Source organism: Phascolarctos cinereus, unplaced genomic scaffold, assembly GCF_003287225.1.
Source record: "Phascolarctos cinereus isolate Bilbo 61053 unplaced genomic scaffold, phaCin_HiC Scaffold_8;HRSCAF=390, whole genome shotgun sequence".
Lineage (NCBI taxonomy): Eukaryota > Metazoa > Chordata > Mammalia > Diprotodontia > Phascolarctidae > Phascolarctos > Phascolarctos cinereus.
In genome coordinates this window covers 46,979,256-46,999,197 of record NW_027556291.1, presented here as the reverse complement: position 1 = coordinate 46,999,197, position 19,942 = coordinate 46,979,256, and the positions used below count along the sequence as shown (strand labels likewise).

Sequence of the window (19,942 nt, the reverse complement as noted above, 5' to 3'; positions counted from 1 at the left end):
ACTCTCTTCCTCCCTTCCATGCCCCTCTGATTTATTCTAGTTAGATGGCCCAGTGGATAGAGTGCCAGTCCTAGAGTCAGGAGGACCTGAGTTCAAATCTATCTTTAGTCATCTTCTTGAGTTCAAAACTAGCCTCAGACACTTATTAGCTGTGAGACCCTGGGCAAGTCACTTTATCCTGTTTGCCTCAGTTCCTCATCTGTCAAATGAATTGGAGAAGGAAATGGCAAAATCATTCCCATATCTTTGCCAAGAAAACCCCAAATGGGGTCACAACTGAAAAACGACATAACAACAATTTTCCCAAGTGTTGGGTGAACGGATTGTATAGCTTCTACCAACTCTACCATTCCACAGCCCAACTGCCCCTCCTCTCAAGCAAGAACAAGGCCTTGCCCCAATGGACAAAAAACCAGAGTCTTTAGTTGCAGCAGAAAAAAAAATATAATAACAACAGCAGCATTTTACATTTTCATAGCACTTCATGTTTGCCAAAGCATGTTCCTCAGCACAGCCCTGTGAGGTGGTTAGTACAGAGGGTATTATTCCCATTTCACAGGTGAGGAAAATGAGGCCCCCTCCTCAGTTAAGTCACTTAACTTTTCTTGGCCATGATATCAGAACTAGTCTAGCCCAGGCTTGAGCCCAGATCTTCTGATTCTCAGCCTGATGCTCCTTCCAACACTATAAAGGAGAATAAAATTGCAAAATGGCGAAAAGGGATACATTACTATTCTATGAGGATTCAGGAAGAGGGGACAATTCTACAGGAAACGCTAGTGGCACTAAATTTAGATGTCAGACATTCCAACTCTGCAGTGAAAAGTTTACAATTCAATAGAGCTTATGGCGAACTCAGCACACCCTCCAACTAAAAGATGGACATTATCTCTCTCAAGAAGACATTTTGCAAAATACTTTTTTAAAGATTTTGCATACACTGCTTCTATCCTAACTCGTCTGCTCAACACTGCTGAGTGGCAAAAATTCATGATAGCATGGGCAGGATTTGTTTCAAAGCTGACCCCAAACATAGGAGGCTTATGATCCCACAGCTATCTAACAGGGCATGATTGATGGAAAACACCCTGGCACTGGGGACACCCAATATATTTGCTGCCTCTTTTCTTCTCCTTGACTCTTATGATGCTAATTCTAGAATTTTAAAGAGCCAAGAGTACGTTGGAGAATGACATGGTGGTACCCAATGACTAGACCAAGCCTGCAGGTAGCCACGTACCTAAAATGGGACTTCCCAGCAACTGAGCAGATGAATCTAAGATGCACAGATGCCAGTATCAGCTGAGAGATACCAGGGGTACTCTTGGCTAAGGTTCCACCTTCCACCCTTGTAATGGAGTCATTCAGAATTCTCGGTAGCTACAAGGAGGAAGGGAGCATGAGCTTCTGAGCAGCCTGACAAAGACTAAGAAGATATAAGGCAGAAGCACCCAAATTAGGCATCTGTGGCGGGCAGAACTCCATCCAGAAATTCAGTGGAAAAGAGGCAGAAAGAGTCTCACAGCTTAGCCTTTGTTGCTATTGGCCTGCTGTTCCTTTGGCCCAGAGGACACTTATTAGGCCATCATATAGTCATAATATGTACCAACCTTTGCTGGGTTTTTTCAATATACAGTATATAAATAATGCGTAAAACACTATGCAAGGTGGATACCTGTCCCAGGTATGGGATTCCTGTCCTGAAGGAGGTGGTGAGAAAAAGTACACAGATAACTATGAAAGTCCTAAGCGAAATAAAGGCTAAATACCATAAGAGATCAGGAGAGATCATACAGACTAGGTCTTACTAAGTGCTGACTATGTACCAGGGCACATAAAAAGGCAGTTAGGTGGTGCCATAGTACACAGAGCACTGGGATGGAGTCAGGAACACGAGTTCAAATTCGAACTCAAACACTTCCTAGCTTCGTGACCCTGGGCAAGTCACTTCACCCTGTTTGCCTCAGTTTCCTCATCCGTAAGATGAGCTGGAGAAGGAAATGGCAAACCACTCCAGTATCTTTGAAAAGAAAACCCCCAATTGGGTCATGGAGAGTCAGACATGACTGAAAAAATGAGTGAACGACACCTGCTAGCTAATAAACCGGATTTCTAATTTGGGATACTGATATACATACATACATATACAACGTACATACATACATACATACATACATACATTACATACATACATCTTTAAAGTTAGATGTAACACTAGCAGTATTACTCTTCGGTGTGAGAATATCAACAATGGAGGTGCCCCAAGTCCTAACAGAAGGCCTAGGGGTCCTAGCTGAAAGTGAAGGGCAGATGAAGGAGGGAGGGCAAAGAATTGGGCGTCCAAACTTGAAGGTAAAAAGCTCTTTCTTTATGAGAATCTCAGCTTAGTTCTTCAGTTCTTAGCAAATGAAGATGAATGTTCTCTGCCTCTTTCTCTCCCTCCCTCTCTCTTTTCTCCATCTCTCTCTTTCTTCCTTTCTCATCTCTCCTTCTCTGTTTCCCCACCCCAAAACTCATCCACTCACTCTCTCCTTTTCTCCTCTTGTTCTCTCTCTTCTCTATTTCTCTCCCCCCTTTCTCTCCTTCTGTCTCTTTCTCTCACTGTCTCTATCTCCCCCTTTTCTCTCTCTTCTGTCTCTCCTCTACTTCCCCACCCCAACTCTCTGTCTCTGTCTCTCTCTCTCCCCCTCCCTCCCTCTTTGTCCCAGAAGGATTTAAAAAAACACACATACACAAAATCCCCCAACTTTGAAATTCTCTGGAGCATTTTCCAGGTTCCTGGCTAACCTGGCATTTCTCTGAACTGCTATGATCTCACAAAAAGCCACGACTGTGGACAGAGCCACAAGTAAGTGTGAGTGCCCAGTCCAATAACTCTATCCTGCATTTCTCTGAGAAGAATGCTTTTACTCAACCAGTGCTGCTTTAATGTTTTAAAAACAATCATTATCTATGGTTTGTTATATTATGTCACTTTCCAAAAAAAGATAATGGAGGGGTAGAAGACCCCAAAGTGAGAGCATGCTGTTGGTAACATTTATAATCCTCCAATTCCCATCAGCATCCTAAATCAAACCCTACAGCCACATGACTATACCAGCCTCAAATTTCTGAGTGGCTCTTTACAAATTAACAAGCATCGCATGCGTGACACCTCCCATCATGGTCACCCAAGAAGTCGTTTTCAATCTTTTCATTTAGCACTCCTCACGGGCAGCCTTTCAAAGGGCTTTGCAATATTACCTCTTAAAAGAACTCCTCATAATCAATATCTGGTCTGAAATAGGACAACTTTATCAAATTAGGAAACTGAGGCAGAGAAAAGTTAAGTTGGCTGCACCAAAATTCCAGTAGATATTAAATTCTGTATTTCATAAGCAGCCAAAATGTTTAGACTTTCAATTGTCTCTAAGACTAATATGCTCCCATGAACATAAAAGGATTTTTCTCTTTTAATTTGCTAAGAAGCCAGCACTCAGTCTTTACTCTTAATGTATTCTCTCCTATTGCCCAACTTTCATCTAGCCCAAGGGTTCTTCACCTTTTCTGTGTCCTGGACCCCTTGTTGCACAGGCTGGGGAAGCCTTGGGATAGGCCCATTCTCAGAATCATGTTTGTAAATGCATAAAATAAAATACATAAGATTACAATAGAAACCAATCATACTGAAATACTATCATCAAAATATTTTTAAAACCAAGTTGATGGACCACAGGTTAAGAATTCCTTTAGAATGTGATGATGTGTGACCCTGGGCAAGTCATTTAACCCCAATTGCCAAAAAAGAAAAAAGAAAATAGAATGTGATGATGTTCAAAAAGAAAGTAACAGATAAAGAATGAGCACAGAATTAGAAGCTAATATGTCAAGCAGGGAAACACAAATAACTATCCTTTTCCCCCGCAAAGTTTCCTTATACTTTGTTGTATCGCCAACGAGTTACAAGTGACAACTGCGACTCTCAAATGAGTTATGGGATTTTAAATCTGGCTTTCAATTTTTAGAGGAAAACTACAAGGAAAATCCATCCTTGACCAAGCAGATAGTTTATAAAATACTCTAGTGCAGAGAACTGATAAACAAGTTAATACTTAGGATTCATTGTGAACTCTATCAAACTGGAGAAAGTTAACACAAAACTAGACCAGTAAAATAAGAAATTCTGTGTTCTCTTACAGTTCTAATGGGAAATGTTCTTTTCTTAATCTTCATTAAGCCACGAGTTAATTAATAATAAAATTGTGATTTGTAAACAAACCAGCAATAACACTAAAATCTAATTGCACTGTGGGCAGCAGTATTATTTTGTGTGACTCACTCTCAAATTCCATTAAAAAAAAAAAAAGAAATGTACATATTAATCCAAAGGACTGAGTCACTCTTTTGAATGGCTAACACTTTGTGCAGCTGTCAGCATCTACAACAGAGACAATAAGCACATCTAGAGTTTCTCAAAAATGTTCATCCTGGTCATGCCTCAGTGAATGAGATGACTCAAAGATGGAATAGGGTGAAGAATTTTTAAAAAAAACTGCAAAGAGTTAAAAAGGGCCTTCTGAATTCAGGCTGCAAAATAAGACAACACTTGTTTGCAGAAGGAAAAGTAAAGAATTTCACAATTAAGAAGAAAAGATAATACTGGGGGCAGCTAGGTGACAGAGTAGATAGAGCACTGACCCTGGAGTCAGGAGGCCCCAAGTTCAAATCTGGCATGACCCTGGACAAGTCACTTAACCCTGATTGCTTTCAAAAATAAAGAAAGGAAAAAAGAACACTGAAAAAAAGGAGGGGAACACAATGGATAGAAAAGAAGTAGTGAAATCGAGAGATGCTCCTGACTAGCTGGCAGGAGATCCGAAGCCATTCTTCTCCCTTGATACATTTGGAAGAAACAAAGTCATCCAAAAGGATTGATTGCTCACTGATTGGTCAGCCTATGTGACCTTCAAATACACAGCTCTAGCCAAATGTACACCAATGGTCTCTCTAGTATGCATGACTGCCATACTCTTTTCTGGAACTCAACAGGTTAACTTACTAGAAAGAATCATAGATTGAGAGGTAGAGGGATCTTAGAGGTCATAGAGACCAAACTCCTCATTTTACAGGGGAGGAAAATGAAACGTGGTGGGGACTCGAACCCAGGTCTTCCTAACTGCAACAGCAGTGCTCTGCTACACCCAGCTGCTTGTCAAGGTATCCATATAAGAATTTGCTACCAATTAGGACTATTCAGAGGTGGGAACAGGATGCCTTAAGAGGTGATAAGTCTTCCAAGTAAAGGCTGGATACCTACTATTATTGTTGAGTCACTTTTCACTTAGGTCTGACTGCTTCTGACCCCATTTGGGGTTTTCTTAGCAAAGATACTGGAGGGGCATCGAGGTGGCGCTGGAGTCAGGAGGACCTGAGCTCAAATCCAGCCTCAGACACATAATATTTCCTAGCTGTGTGATTCTGGCAAGTCACTTAACCCCAATTGCCTCACAAAAAAAAAAAAAGATACTGGAGCAATTTGCCATTTCCTTCTCCCGTTCATTTTACAGATGAGGAAACTGAGGCAAACAGTATAAAGTGACTAGTCCAGGGTCATACAGTTAGTAAGCATCTTAGGCCAGATTTGAACTCAGGTCCTTCTGACCCCAGATCTATCCACTGTACTCAGTGTTTGAGACACTGTATTGGGGAATTCATCTATAGGCACAGGTTGTACTAGATGTAGATGGCCACCGTGTGCCCTTCCAGTATTAAGATTTGATGATTCTGTAATGTGTTTGTGTTTAAGTTTTTTCTGTCAAACTTAGTCTTGCTTTTGGTCTTTTGGGTTTACTTAAGGATGCCACAAAGATTAATGAGTTAATGCTGTTAAAAAGGTTTGAAAAGTCTAGTATGAAATAAAGAAATATGTAATGTTACCATTTCCTTTTCTCATAAGGCTTCTGAAATATTCCATTTAGGTTTGACAGTCTTTGAAAATTCTAAGACTGAGAACCCATCTTGATATGTTTCCCTTGGAAGAAAAATGGTCCTGCCATTTGTATGCTCAGAGCTTAAAAAACCTACCAGTTGATCATATCCTTTCTACTTGTTTATGCAGTTCAATAGAGACTGATTACTTACTTAAATACCAAAGAAGTTCTCAAGGAAAGAAATCACAATCTTTTTAGTTTGGAGAAACAGAACTGAGCCTCATTTCTCCCTTTGTGTAGCCAGCATTCTGAATGGTAAAGAAACTCAAAGTAATCTCCAACCTTTAGTCGAAGGCCTTCAGAGTGAGGCATATTTAGAACTGAAGGCTCATGCTTTGAAGTACTGAGACTTTTCGGTAAGTCAGAAGCCATGAATTCAGTATTTGAAATCCTCGAATAAATTAGAGCCACCGAGGTTTCATGTTTTCTGTACCAAGGGTTTCAGAGTATTTGTTGGTGTCTCCGGGCAACAGAGTAGAATGTTTTTTAAGCAAAATCCTGTTTTCACCAGACAGCTTCTGTGCGAGCTAACTTTAATTAACAGGAGGATTTCAATTTCCATGTAACAATAGACTCAAACAATGAAGCAAACTGCATCCACTGTATTAGTGATATAGGATTCTCAACAAAACCAAATATCTTCGAAGCCCAGAAATAGAGATTTCTTTTCCTGGATTATACAGGACAGGCACCACCCATTAAGAAACCATTATTAAAACTAGAAGGAAATCATGAAACACAGGGATTTTAGCAATGCGTTTTGACTATCTAGTCATCCTTAATTTGCAATGTTTCCTATATCTAGTGTTTACATTTAAATATGTAATCCATATTCCAAATGAAGTCTACCTTATACCATATTCAAAATGTATTAAGTAGACACAAAGATAACTGTGAACTACTAATAAGTAAACAAAAAAGACTAGGACCAAGACTGAGTATGATAGACAAAACTATAATAGAAATAGAAATACATACCTACAAATGGGCAGATGATCTATACATGGGTGTAGAAACACACATACACACTACAGGACCATCAAATCTCAGTGCCAGAGGGGCCCTTAGAGACCATCAACATCTAGTCTGACCTGTACCTATCGGCGAACTCCCCCCAATACAATGTTTCCAACAGTGAAGCTTCCATTTAGACTCCACTTGGAAGACTATCACCTCCCAAAACAGACTGTTCTCACCTTACATAGCCCTAACTATTAACAAGTTCTTTCTACCAGGAGACAAAATCTGTTTCTTTGAAATTCCTACTTACTGTTCCTAATACTAGCCTCTGGGGCCAAGCAGAACAAATAAAATCCCTTCTTCCACCTTAAAACCCCTCAAATACCTGAAGACAGCTATCAAGTTCCATAGCACTCCCCTGACTCCATCCACCCTACTCCCATATTTTCTTCTCCAGATGAAACACTCCCACCTCCTCCAGCTGAGCCTCATATGTCATGATTTCAAAGCCCTTCACCGTGCAGGTGTTCCCTCTAGCTTTTCACTGTCCTTCCTATAATATGGTACCCAGCTCTCCAGATGCAGTCTGACAGTAAGGCTCTCGCCTCCCTCACTTTAGCCCCTGCTTCTCTTAACATTAAATAATTAAAATATGAAACTATCAATTGTTTTGCAAACAGAACTTCCAAAAATTCCTAAATGATTCCTTCTCGAAGGTAACAAAAGACAAAGAGGTTTTCATTCTTTTCAAGATGCAAAGCAAAGCACTCAGAAAATACAATGAAGAGTTAAATTCGGTTTTTAAAAGTTTTTGCTTTCAATTTTGAACATATAATGCAGTTGTCATCTGCCTTTGGGGAAAAAAATAAAGAAAAGAGGGAAAATTTACATCTGTTGGTAGGGGAAAAAAAGTGTTCAGAGGGAAATGTTTTGAAGAAAGAGCAGAAAATAAAATGGAGGGCAAAGCAGACTGTTTACATGGAATGTTGGCGACACCTAGTGGCTGTTATGATGTATTGATTTTTTTTCCCTGGTAATTTAATGCTGCATAGGAGAGTCTTGTCTAATACTTTGCTTACAAAAAGCATACAAGGTTTTCCCTGAATTTTTTAATCCATTTCACCATAATGCTTTGACACGGTGTTGACAGAGCCCAAAAGGGAATAAGGGGAGGAATACAGGTACAAGCCACCACTGAAATAAGCTTCAGAAATGTCCTGACACAAAGGCTGGAAGAGATGATTGGCTGGCATTCCTTCCATTGGCTTCACAAACAGTCGAACCTGCTCAACATGATATGGTTGCAGGCCTAAAGTCCCATATGGCTCCCAGGTGGAGACATGTGGCCCTGGGAAGCTGTTCTTTTGCAACCCAAACCATGGAATAACTGATCACTAATGCTTGTTGACTGGACTAAGCTCGGAGGCACCTGAGCCTCCCCCACACACACACCTCAAGCCAATTAAATCCAGAGTCATTCCAGGAAAAGATTTTATTCTCCAAGGCCAATTAGGAGACTATTCATGCTGCATTATTCCTTAATAATTAGTTTCCAAGTATCCAACAATAGCCCAAACATTTTTTTCCTTAACCTTAATGCTCTGGACTAATCATTCTTTTTCTTTCTTTATTAAAGACACAGGCTCTCACCAAGACAGACAAACAGAAATGTAGAGAGGTAGACAAACAGAAAGACAGAGAGGTAAGTAGGTAGATAGACAGAGAAGTAGGTAGGTAGACAGAGAGACAGAGAGGTGGGTAGGTAGATAGAGAGACAGAGAGGTAGGTAGACAGACAGACAGAGAGACAGAGGTAAGTAGATAGACAGACAGAGAGACAGAGAGGTAGGTAGGTAGGTAGATAGAGAGACAGAGAGGTAGGTAGGTAGAGAGAGAGACAGAGAGGTAGGTAGACAGAGAGACAGAGAGGTAAGTAGGTAGACAGAGAAACAGAGAGACAGAGGTAAGTAGGTAGACAGACAGAGAGACAGGGAGGTAGGTAGGTAGATAGAGAGACAGAGAGGTAAGTAGGTAGACAGAGAGACAGAGAGGGAGGTAGGTAGACAGAGAAACAGAGAGACAGAGGTAGGTAGATAGAGAGACAGAGAGGTAGGTAGACAGACAGAAAAAAGAGACAGAGGTAAGTAGGTAGATAGAGAGACAGAGAGGTAGGTAGGTAGATAGAGAGGTAAGTAGGTAGACAGAGAGACAGAGAGGTAGGTAGGTAGATTGAGAGACAGAGAGGTAGGTAGACAGAGAGACAGAGGTAAGTAGGTAGACAGAGAGAGACAGAGAGGTAGGTAGGTAGATAGAGAGACAGAGAGGTAAGTAGGTAGACAGAGACAGAGGTAGGTAGACAGACAGAGAGGTAGGTAGACAGACAGAGAGGTAAGTAGGTAGATAGAGAGACAGAGAGGTAAGTAAGTAGACAGACAGACAGAGAAGTAGGTAGGTAGATAGAGAGACAGAGAGGTAGGCAGACAGACAGAGAGACAGAGAGGTGGGTAGATAGACAAATGGACAGATAGAATTAGAAAGAGACAGAGAGGTGGAGATAGACGTAAGTAGACAGATGGACAGATAGAGGTAGAAAGAGACAGAGAAGTAGAGATATAGGTAAATAGACAGAAGGACAGATAGACACAGAGGTAGATACAGAGAAAAAAGACACAGACAGATGGACAGATAGAGAAATAGGTAGGTAGATAAATAAAAAGAGAAACAGACAGACAGATGCTTTTTGCACATTTTTCCTTTTCATATTCATGTATTCTTAGAGGGTTTTTTGTTTTTGTTTTTGTTTTTTAACTCCATGCCTAAGGCTAATGCATACCTGTTCTATGGTACCATGACAGCACTTTGCAAACTGCAGTACTAGAGAAATGGGAGCTATTGTCATGATTTGAAGCAGTGTGGCAATAAAGTAATGAGGCTGATTTCCAGAAGTCCGGAATGGCCATGAGAGGCCCAACTTTCTGTTCACGCCTTATAGCCATACCTGGATATAGATGTAGCCAGCTGCCCTATGCACTGTGGGGGCACATTTCTCTGTGTATCTGCACACTGTCTAACCAATCAGAAACATTCCCTGACCTGCTATTATCTCAAGCAAGCAAGATACATATAAACCCAATAAGAGGCTTGCCTCTCTAATCACAAAGGTTAACTCAACTGAAACATAGGGCATCTGATGCCAAGTTAGAATGTATGCCTTTATAAGTCAATTACTCATAAAGATTCTAATTAGAGAATTCATAAAACACTTTGAATTAACAAAAGAATGTGGTGTGTTGAGGGGCAGCACAGTGTTCTGGAAGGGATACTAGAAGGGAGAGTCAGAAGACCTGGGTTCATATGTAAGAGTCTGAAACTTGTTAACTGGAAGACTGTAGAATGGTGACTTCACTTCCCTAGGCTCAGTGTCCTCATCTGTAATACCTCACAAACCCCTGATTTTATCTATGAAGGGGCCTCAGTGGATGGTCTGTAGAAGTGACCGGGGCCAAAAACAATGATAAATCTCATCACCATGTGGCCAACAGGGAGGTGACCCTCTCCAAATTGAGCTAGGCTGGACCTCAGTTAATGGACATTCAATCTCACTGCTATCCCCATTATCAAACGCCTTTCCATCCTAGTGCTAGATGCCAGAGCTGGCACAGTCTTCAAAAGCTCAAAGTCATCTTCTAGATCCTGATGAGGCAGGTGAAGATGTCTTTAGTGAGGGTGGCCTCATCTATCAAATAGGGACAATAGTAACATTCCCATAATGCTTTAAGGTTTACCAAAACCGACCTTCTCTCATTGGAGCCCACAAACACCTGGGGAAATAAGTTCCTACTTTATAGATAAAGAAAAGGGCTCCTAGAAATTAGGTGGTTGTTTTCCCCTTCCCTCCCCTTCTTCATGATTACCCAGCAAGCATGAGAGGCAGGCATAGCTGCAGGCCAGATCTTCCAGGTCCCATGTCCAGTGCCTCTGCCAATAGTGCTACTGCTTCGATTACATCAGTTTTATAGGGTCATGATGAAAAAAGTACTTTGTAAACTCCAAACATGTTTCTACACATGTGAGTAGTTATTTAATTTTTAAATGGACCCAATCTCCTACACACTAAAACTTCTATTAAAAATGAGTGTTTCCCACAGAACAGCTCTGCTCCTTGTCCTTTCACTCAAAGGAAACAAACAGGCAATGTTTGCTATCCCTACCAAGCTGGAGCCAAGACTGGGGCTTCAGAGAGCCAGCCATTTGTGCAAAATGTGGTCCATTTTAGGAGAAGCTATAGAATCACTGTTTGGGCTGTTGGCTGCTACTTTTTTGGGTTTTTTTTTTGCCTGAGAAATCTCAGGCCACTATTCATGTACTACCTCCATGAAAGTCCTCCTCTGACGCCTGCTTCACTGTGTGGAGGTGACCCCAAGCTTTCAGAGACCACACCAGAGGAATGCCAGCTCAGACAGATGCCTGCCCCGCCCCAAGCATGGAGCCCAGGGCCAGCTACGGGCTGACAGAAAAGAGACAGATTTGTCACCAGGCTGACTACAGAGGAACAGCACTGGGGAGTCAGGAAGACCCAGGCTCAAATCTCACCTTACCATGATACTTATTGGCTGTGAGACAATGGATATGTCACTGGGCGTGTCTGAATTCCAGTTTTCCCATTGGGAAAATGGGAATAACCACACTTACTAGATATCTGTCCTTCTGTACGCAAAGTGCTTTGCAAGCCTTAAGGTGCTACATAAATGCCAGGTATTATGACTATCCTCAGTTCCCATGGGTCCATTTATTATCTCTACACAGTACAGACATCTCAAACTCAACACGTCCAAAATGGAACCGAGTGTCTTCCTCCCCTCCCCACCCCATTTCTGTCAAGGGCACCACTATCATTCCTGTCGACCCCCATTAGTTACTAAGCCTTGTTGATTCTGTTGTTGTCCAGTCACGTCTGACTCTTAGTGATCCTATGGGCCATAGCACAACTATCATCTACTATCTCTGGAAGTCTATTCAGGTTCATATTCGTAGTTTCCACCTTTCACATTACATTCACATAACCACCAACCGAGTCCAGGCCCTTCTTACTTCTCGCCTGGACTATTATTGCAAGAGCTTCCCAATTGCTCTCCCTGCCTCCAGGGTCTCTCTCCACTTGAATCCATTCTCTCCACAGCTGCCCAACTGATTTTCCTAAAGCTCTGGTTTGACCACATCACTCCCCTCCTTGGAAGCTTCATAAAGCATTCATATTGCCACTAGGATAAAATACAACTTATCTGTTTGGCACTTAAAGGCCTTCACAATCTAGTTCCAACCTATCTTTCTCCACTGATTTTGCATAGTAATGTGCTTCTCACGCATGCTCTATGTTCCTGCACACTGGACTATTTGCCATTCCCTCAGGTGGCACTCCATCTCCTGCCTACTGTCTGCCATGTCTAAAATGTATGCCTTCCTCACACCTCCACCCCTTAGAATTCCGAACTCCCTGCAAGACTCAGCTAAAGTGTCATCTCTTATAGGCAGACTCCCCCCAATGGTAGTGATGGGATGCTTGGGTGCTTCTGTTTGGGTACTTGTGCTTGGACCCCAATTTCTCCCTAGTCTCAGAAACCCTATCTCTGACAACCACTCCCCAGCCCAAGGACACTGTGCCTAGCAGTTATTCGTGCATGGGCCCCAGCACAACCCTGATCTCTCTCCCTGGTGCAGCTACACAAAGCTGGGTGAGAGAGTGCTGGGCTGCTCAGGCCCCAGCCCTCAGATCACGTCTCTGGAAGCCTCCCAATTCCTCAGTAAGCTCCTATCTTGTGAGAAAGCTTTCCCTTGTTGCAGAGCATTGTCTCATCAAGACAGAGGGAGAGGAGTGCCTTGCCCAGTCCAAGGAGTTTTATCCTTGTCTGGCCCAATGACTCTTCCTCCTGCCAAACTCCCAAGGTCCATACCTCTGTCATCTCCCTCCCTGTCCGGTATACTCCCTATACTTTCCCATCCATAGCTCTCAAAGACAGTTGGACCTTTAGATTACCTCATCAGTGTCCCTGGCATTCTTTTCCCATGCCCTTTTCCATATAAACCCTAGCTCCACCCCCAGTCTCTTACAGGTTCCTTAAGAATCCTTGCCCGCTGAAAAGCGTAACAATAAATCTTTGCCACCTTGACTTGAAGAATGCTTGAGTCTGTGAATTCATTCCAAACGACCCAACCTGTACTCTGGTCTTGGAGGGGTCTCCATCTCTCAGACCACAACAGTAGTGTGCCCACTCCCTGAACTGACTTAGTTTATCTTTTTGTATTTCTTACCTGGCTATATGCTGCCCTTCCCACCCCCCCAACTTCCAAATAAAAACGTAAGTTCCTTGAGGGCAAAGCCTGTTTCATTTTTGTCTTTGTATCCCAAAACTTAGCATAGCGCCTAGCACACTTAATAGATGTTTGTTGAATTATAGTCATTTATATCATCTGCCAATATTGGGAAAAGCATTTTTTAAAAAATGTACTTTTTGCCTAATTATGCTCTACCTTCCGAAGTCTAGAGAGACTCTAAACTCAGTCAATGCAACAGGTTTGTTTTTCTGCATACATACCATGGCAGTTCTTGATTTGATAAACCAATCAAATCGAAATTGAGGAGCATTGCGCACACACTGCCGTAACTCTTCATACACATTTTCCTTGTCAAAGCCCATTTTATGGAGCATACAAATCAAAAATCTATCTTCCTCTTCAGTGTAGTTCTTCCCTTTGTTGGTTCCATACTGAATGCGCAGCTGATGAAATGGTGCCTTGTATCTTGCTATCTGAAAACAAGACAAACAACAATTATGTCTATTTGGGTACGCTAGGGCACAAGAAATTTAACCGCTACCTCATTATGAGCAGCCTAATGATTCCCAAAGTTAAGGGAAAATACTACTTTGGCATCCAGGGCTTTCTTGATACTGATCCGTCGCTGAATTCTAGCTTCTCCTCGTTCAATCTGAGCCATGATTCTTTCAATATCTTGTAGCTCATTACAACGCTCCCAAAACACAGCTGAAAAGACAGAAGTATTTACTTTTTAATAACAACTTGTCACCCACACCAAATTCACACAAGAAGTGGACAAACTGGATTTGATGGCATTAACTAGACTGGAAAGCAAGAGAGCATTTAATGGAGTAAAAAGAATGTGTATTTTACTTACATGAGTGGGATGGTATAGTGGTTATGAACTACCAGGATCTGAGACTTACCTGCAGAGGACCTCAACAGGTGTTTTTTCCCTTCCTCAAGAGATACTCTAGTTAGACAATGGATGCAACAAATGGACAATGACTTACAGTTCAAAATTTCGTCACAAATTCCCCCTTCCTTAAAACACCACGGAATCTTTCATGATTGCAAATAACAAGTGATTCAGAATCCTAGGATCTCAGAGTTGGAAGACACCTTAGAGACCCCACCATATCATCTCGTTTGATCTTCACAATAATCCTGAGAAGTAGATGCTACTATTACCCACATTTACACTTGAGGCAACTAAGGCAGATAGGGGTAAATTGACTTGCCCAGGGTCACATAGCTAGTCTGAAGCCAGATGTGAACTCGTCTTCCCTTCTCCAGTCCCAGTACTCTATCCACACACCATCTAGATGCAGAAAGCTAAGCACACAATGTGACCACAGTATGGCCCTAACCTATCAGCCTAGTTACCCTGTCAAAAAAGGTAATGAGAGGAGTCTACTATAACCTATTTGGGATGAATCCATGCTGGATCTTTCTCCCAATCCATCCCCATAATGATGTGTTCTAGAATTTTGCCAGAAATAGAAGTCAAATTCACTGGTTTACACTCTGCAGACACCACTATCTTTTTTCCTTTTTTTTTTTCCAGGCAATTGGGGTTAAGTGACTTGCCCAGGGTCACACAGCTAGTAAGTATCAAGTGTTTGGTCTGAGGCCGGATTTGAACTCAACTTTTTTCCTTTTTTAAAAAAATTGGGCATCTTTTTCCTTCTTCAGTCCTATTCTCTGAGAACTTTCAAAGATCATTAATAGCAACACAGTAATCATATCTGCCAGTTCCTTCTGCTCAGGTATGCCTGGAGCTCACTGAAGGCAGCTGGATGCTTTTGGACCATCTCCTCCCTCATCTTGGGTGGCCACACCTTCCCAAGCCAAAGATCATTCATCGCCAACTCATTCTGGATTTGGGTATGCCTGACACTATTCCTACAGCGTCATACTGATCTTCTCAATTCATCCTCAGTCATTTCTCCTGACTTCCATCTTCTATTTAAGTCTTTGAAATGTGAAAATGAAATAAAAATAAAATGTGTATTTGGTTTTGGGTAAAAAAAAATTAAGTCTTTTTAAAATCTTTAAAATCTAAAGACTTAAAATTAAGTATTTTTAAAATTTTAAAATTACTGGGTTCTCCAGGCATCCAGGTAACTCATCAGAATCATTTCTGCTTCTACCTTCAGAAATTCGTTCCTGAAAAGCTCCCACCCATCTTGGGCCAACTACTCCTTTACAATATTAAGGCACTGGAGGCAGCTAGATGGCTCAGTGGACAGAATGCTGAGATTAGAATCAGGAAAACATGAATTCAAATTTGGCCTCAGACACTTACTAGCTGTGTGACCCTGGGAAAGTCATTTAACTTCTATTTGCCTCAGTTTCTGCAACGGTAAAAATGGGGATCATAATAGTACCTACATCCCAGGGTTATTGTGAGGAGCAAATGAGTTAACATTTGTAAAGTGCTTTGCAAACCTTAAAGTGCTACATAAATGCTAGCGATCATTATTATTATTCCTTATTGGTCCAAATCCAATCCAAAATAGGAACTCCCTTTGTTATTTCCTCCATCATTTGAAGGATGAAATTACCAGTAGGGTAAATTCCAAACTGATCAGTTTTTAGCAGAGAGATAAGGCCATCAGATGCCCAGACAGTCGGGAGTTTCCCATTATTCCAGTATCATGTTTCTGCGTCATGCTTGATCTGTTTTCCAAAGCCATATCTAATTTTTCCTTCTGTCCAGGTGGTCTGTAGTAGACCCCTGCAACATTACTTCAATTTGATGCCCACTGATCCTCATCATGTTTCTCCCCTCAAGTCCCCAAATTTCCTCATATGAGTTCTCAATATACAATGCTACTCTACCATATCTTGCATCTATTCTGTTCCTTCTAAATAAGGTATAGATTCTTCTGGAGCCAAATTCCACATGTAAGTCCCATCCCTCAAAGTCTGAGTGAGATTTACTTCCTTGAATTATAAACATCCTGCTTATTATCCATCCTTTGTACATAACATCTGAGGTCCCAGGTTTTACTACTGACTCTCTCATTGAATATTAAGACACAAGCCAGAAATATGAGACCCTGGGCCCCCATTAGTCCAGATCTGTACCCTCAGAGTTAACTAAAACTAAACTAATCTCCAAGGGTAAACATTCAAGGCACAACTGATTGCATTTCTCGCTTTCAATATTTGGCAGGTAATACACTTTGAGGTGGCTATATTAACTAATTAGTTCAGCGCTTTTAATGACCCCAAGCTTCTCTCCGAAATGAAGGCCCATCTTTTAACATCAGTATTATTGCGGTGATAGTGCATGGCTGAAAGCTATGGAAAACCACTGTCTCTGAAGAAATTACCTTATAGGTTAGCCAAAGGACAATGCAGAGACTCTGTGGGCATGCAGCATATTAGCAACAAAGAACTGTCCACCAGAAATGGAGGTGGGCCAGTCTTGTGGCAAAGGCTAACCAGTGCTCCACCCATCCATCTCCAGGAAAATACCCTCAGGGCTCTGGGTGGACTTGGAGGGCTTTCGGGAGGACTTGGAGGAGAGGGTGCCAAGGGAATGCAATCTGCACTGTTGGAGGGAAGCCTGCACTGAGGAGATCACAGATACACTAAGAATAAAAGTATCAGCCAAAATATTCTAAATCAGGTTCATATACAGAAATTAACATGCTCCAGAGGGAAACAGTTTAATATTCTACTTTTGTGTAAGTTTCACAGCTTTAAGTTAAAATGATCTTTAAACAAGCCAAAACCATACCTGAGATTAAAAATAAAAAGAAATGAATAAAACTAATCTGACACATTGTTTGAACTGATGTACAAACCTGAATATTCAATGACCTCCTCAGGTGATTTTCCCTCCACCTCTCGGGCAATATTATCTATATCATCACGCCCATACTTCTCATTAGCTTTAATAAACTGGTTAAAATCTCGTTTGTTCCAGTTTGTGAATCCCTGTAAGCCAAAAGAAAAACATCACCATTAACAGTAAACGGAAACCAGACTTGGTGCTTTTTGCACATTACTGTTCATAACGTGGAAGACTGTTGAAAACACCTTCTGTTATAGAATTTTAATATTAAGAAATGATAATGTTTTATTCCAGAATTAATACTTGAGTTATCATAAAAATAATTCTCTTTTATCAAGAGAATGGAATCCTTCAGATCAACTAAAAGTTAATTTACAGTTCTAAATCTGGAGCTACTTTGTAATTTTTAACTCTAAAGCTTATTAATTTTCTATAAATAAAATTTCACAGATGTAATATCCTTACTGATTAATAAATGCTGCCCAGTAACAGCCAAGGTAATGACAACTATATGGCCAGCTAGGTGCCACAGTGGGGAGAGCACTGGGGTTGAAATCAGGAAAACCTGCATTCAAATCTGGCCTCAAACACTTATGAGCTGTGTGACCCCGGGGAAGTCACTTAACCCTGTTTGCCTCAGTTTCCTCATCTGTAAAATGAGCTGAAGAAAGAAATGGCAAACCACTCCAGTACCTTTGCCTAGAAAACCCCAAAATGTGGTCATGAAGAGTTGAATAGGACTGAAACAACAACAGAAATGATAACATTATCAACATTACTTCTTTGAATTTTCAAGAAAATAAAAGTATCAATTGTAGCTATGCATAGTTGATACAGTACAGGACAAATGGCCAGGAAGACCTAGGTTTAAATCAGACCTCAGGCATTTTATTAGATATGCAAGTATGGGCAAGTCAATTAACCTCTCTGAGGCTCTTTACTCATCTGTAAAATGGGCAGAATAATAGCATCTTCTTCACAGAGTTACAGAAATATGGGCTGTTAGGAAAATAGTATCTTCTTATTACTACATTCAAGCAAATTATAGAGAGACACAGCAATAATAAGGAGTGCTAAGTTTTCATATAGATGCACTTTCCATTAGAGAATTCTATTTTCTTGTTTTAAAAAACAATTGCCCAATTAAGGAAATCACTTTTTAACTTCAGTTAATATGCTGGAGAAATGTTCCCACCTTAGACTGAAGACCACAGCAAGACTGAAAGAGGATATGAAAGACCCTCCCTTCAGCAGCAGCAGCAGCAGCTGCAACAGCTGCTGCTAAAAGCAATAATCCCTTTCCCTGCCCTTTAATGACAGGAAAAGGTGAGGGAAGAGATACTTCCCCCAGAGGAGAAATATTGACAGAGGATTGATACCCAGGCAACAGACACCAACATGAAACTAGTTCCCTCGATGTTTCAAGCTCAGCATATTTTTTCTCCCTACTCCAGCTATGGCAGAAATGGTTAAGTACCAGAAGAGGTGGAGAATATGGCCAGATGTCTTAGAGAAGCAGTAAACAAAAACTTGGAAGCATGAAGGCTTAACAGAAGAAGCAGCAGGTCTGGATTTCCCAAAAGCCCCTACACTTTCCATACAGCAGGGCTCACATACACAACAAGCATTAAAGCTCCTACTATGCACGAGGCATTGCACTAGATATACAAAGACGACAAAAAAAAAAACAGTCCTTGTCCTCAAGAAGTTTACAAAAATATCTTTTAAATCTACACTGTTTCCTTTTGTAGTTTGAATTTCTGGATAACTATTTCTTTCATTGGAATCCAGCAACCTTGAATGTCAGCCGTTTTTCTAAACTGTGGTCAGTTGACTGAGCTTGCTGATACATTAAAAAAAAAAACCCACACATTTGTTTCCATTCAAATGTTAAAGATTTGGATGGATTAATCCAACAAACACAGGAGAAATATGGAGCAGAATTTACCCCCAAAATTATGTCACTCTACATATTATTCCACACCACTGTACCTAAATCAACTGTTCTTAAAAGGATACTCGAAAATTGAATTTGTATAAATATCATAATGTCTCCATAATTTCTTCACTAAAAGATATCACATGATAACAAAGTGTTTTAACTGTTCAGGGTAATAATGAACATGTCTTAAAAGTCACCAGAGGAGAAACTTTACATATTCACTCATCTAAGAGTGTCAGAAAAAACATTTAACAACTGGCTCTCTGAAAAAAAAGAACATATGCCCCAGGACATACTTTTAAGTTTAATCTGTGTTATATTAACATTTTTTCCATCACTTTCTAGACTAAACAATCAACAGAACAATGAATCAAGCCCTGACTTTTTTCCAAGGTGTAGATGAATGCTCACACTGAAAAATCTGACAACCAGCTCACCAAGCAACAGGAGCTGGCTGTAGCACATCCCTGCACTCAGCCTTCCCCTGTACCCCCCTCCTAAAATCTAACTTTTAAAAATAAACCCTGGAATACAAAACAGCTCAGGTAAGCTAGAAAAGATTTAAGATGATCTTAAACCTAGTGCTTCCCCCCTGCCCACCTTCCTATTCCTCATTTTTCTTGAAAAAAAAAATGTAGTTCCCTTTCAGGGTAATAAATTCAACTACTGAGAATGGTGGGGAGACCTCTTAGCCTCTATATTACTACTTAAGCTTGCTCTGTTCAAATGCATTCAGCAATCTTCATTCATAATATAGCAACTGGGCAAGCCCAGTAGAATTTTTAAAAGCATAACAGCACAGCTTCATTTTTCTGTGTTCAGGGGAAAAAATGAAAATAAGATATAAATATGGCAGTGTTTTGATTCACTTCTGTAAATGTTCCTAATGTACTGTAAACTGACTATACTTTCAGACTAGACTTTAGTACCTGTGAGTACTCAATTTGAA

At 40.8% G+C, this 19,942-nt stretch overlaps 1 protein-coding gene across 1 annotated transcript in view; it reads right to left on the bottom strand.

Annotated features, from left to right (window-relative positions):
- Nucleotides 1-19,942, bottom strand: part of SMARCA1 (SNF2 related chromatin remodeling ATPase 1) — a 114,592-nt gene that overhangs the window by 6,421 nt on the left and 88,229 nt on the right. The window contains 3 exon segments of the mRNA XM_020969833.2: nt 13,522-13,734; nt 13,851-13,969; nt 17,062-17,194. Of these exon segments, the coding sequence (XP_020825492.1) occupies nt 13,522-13,734; nt 13,851-13,969; nt 17,062-17,194 (465 nt within the window).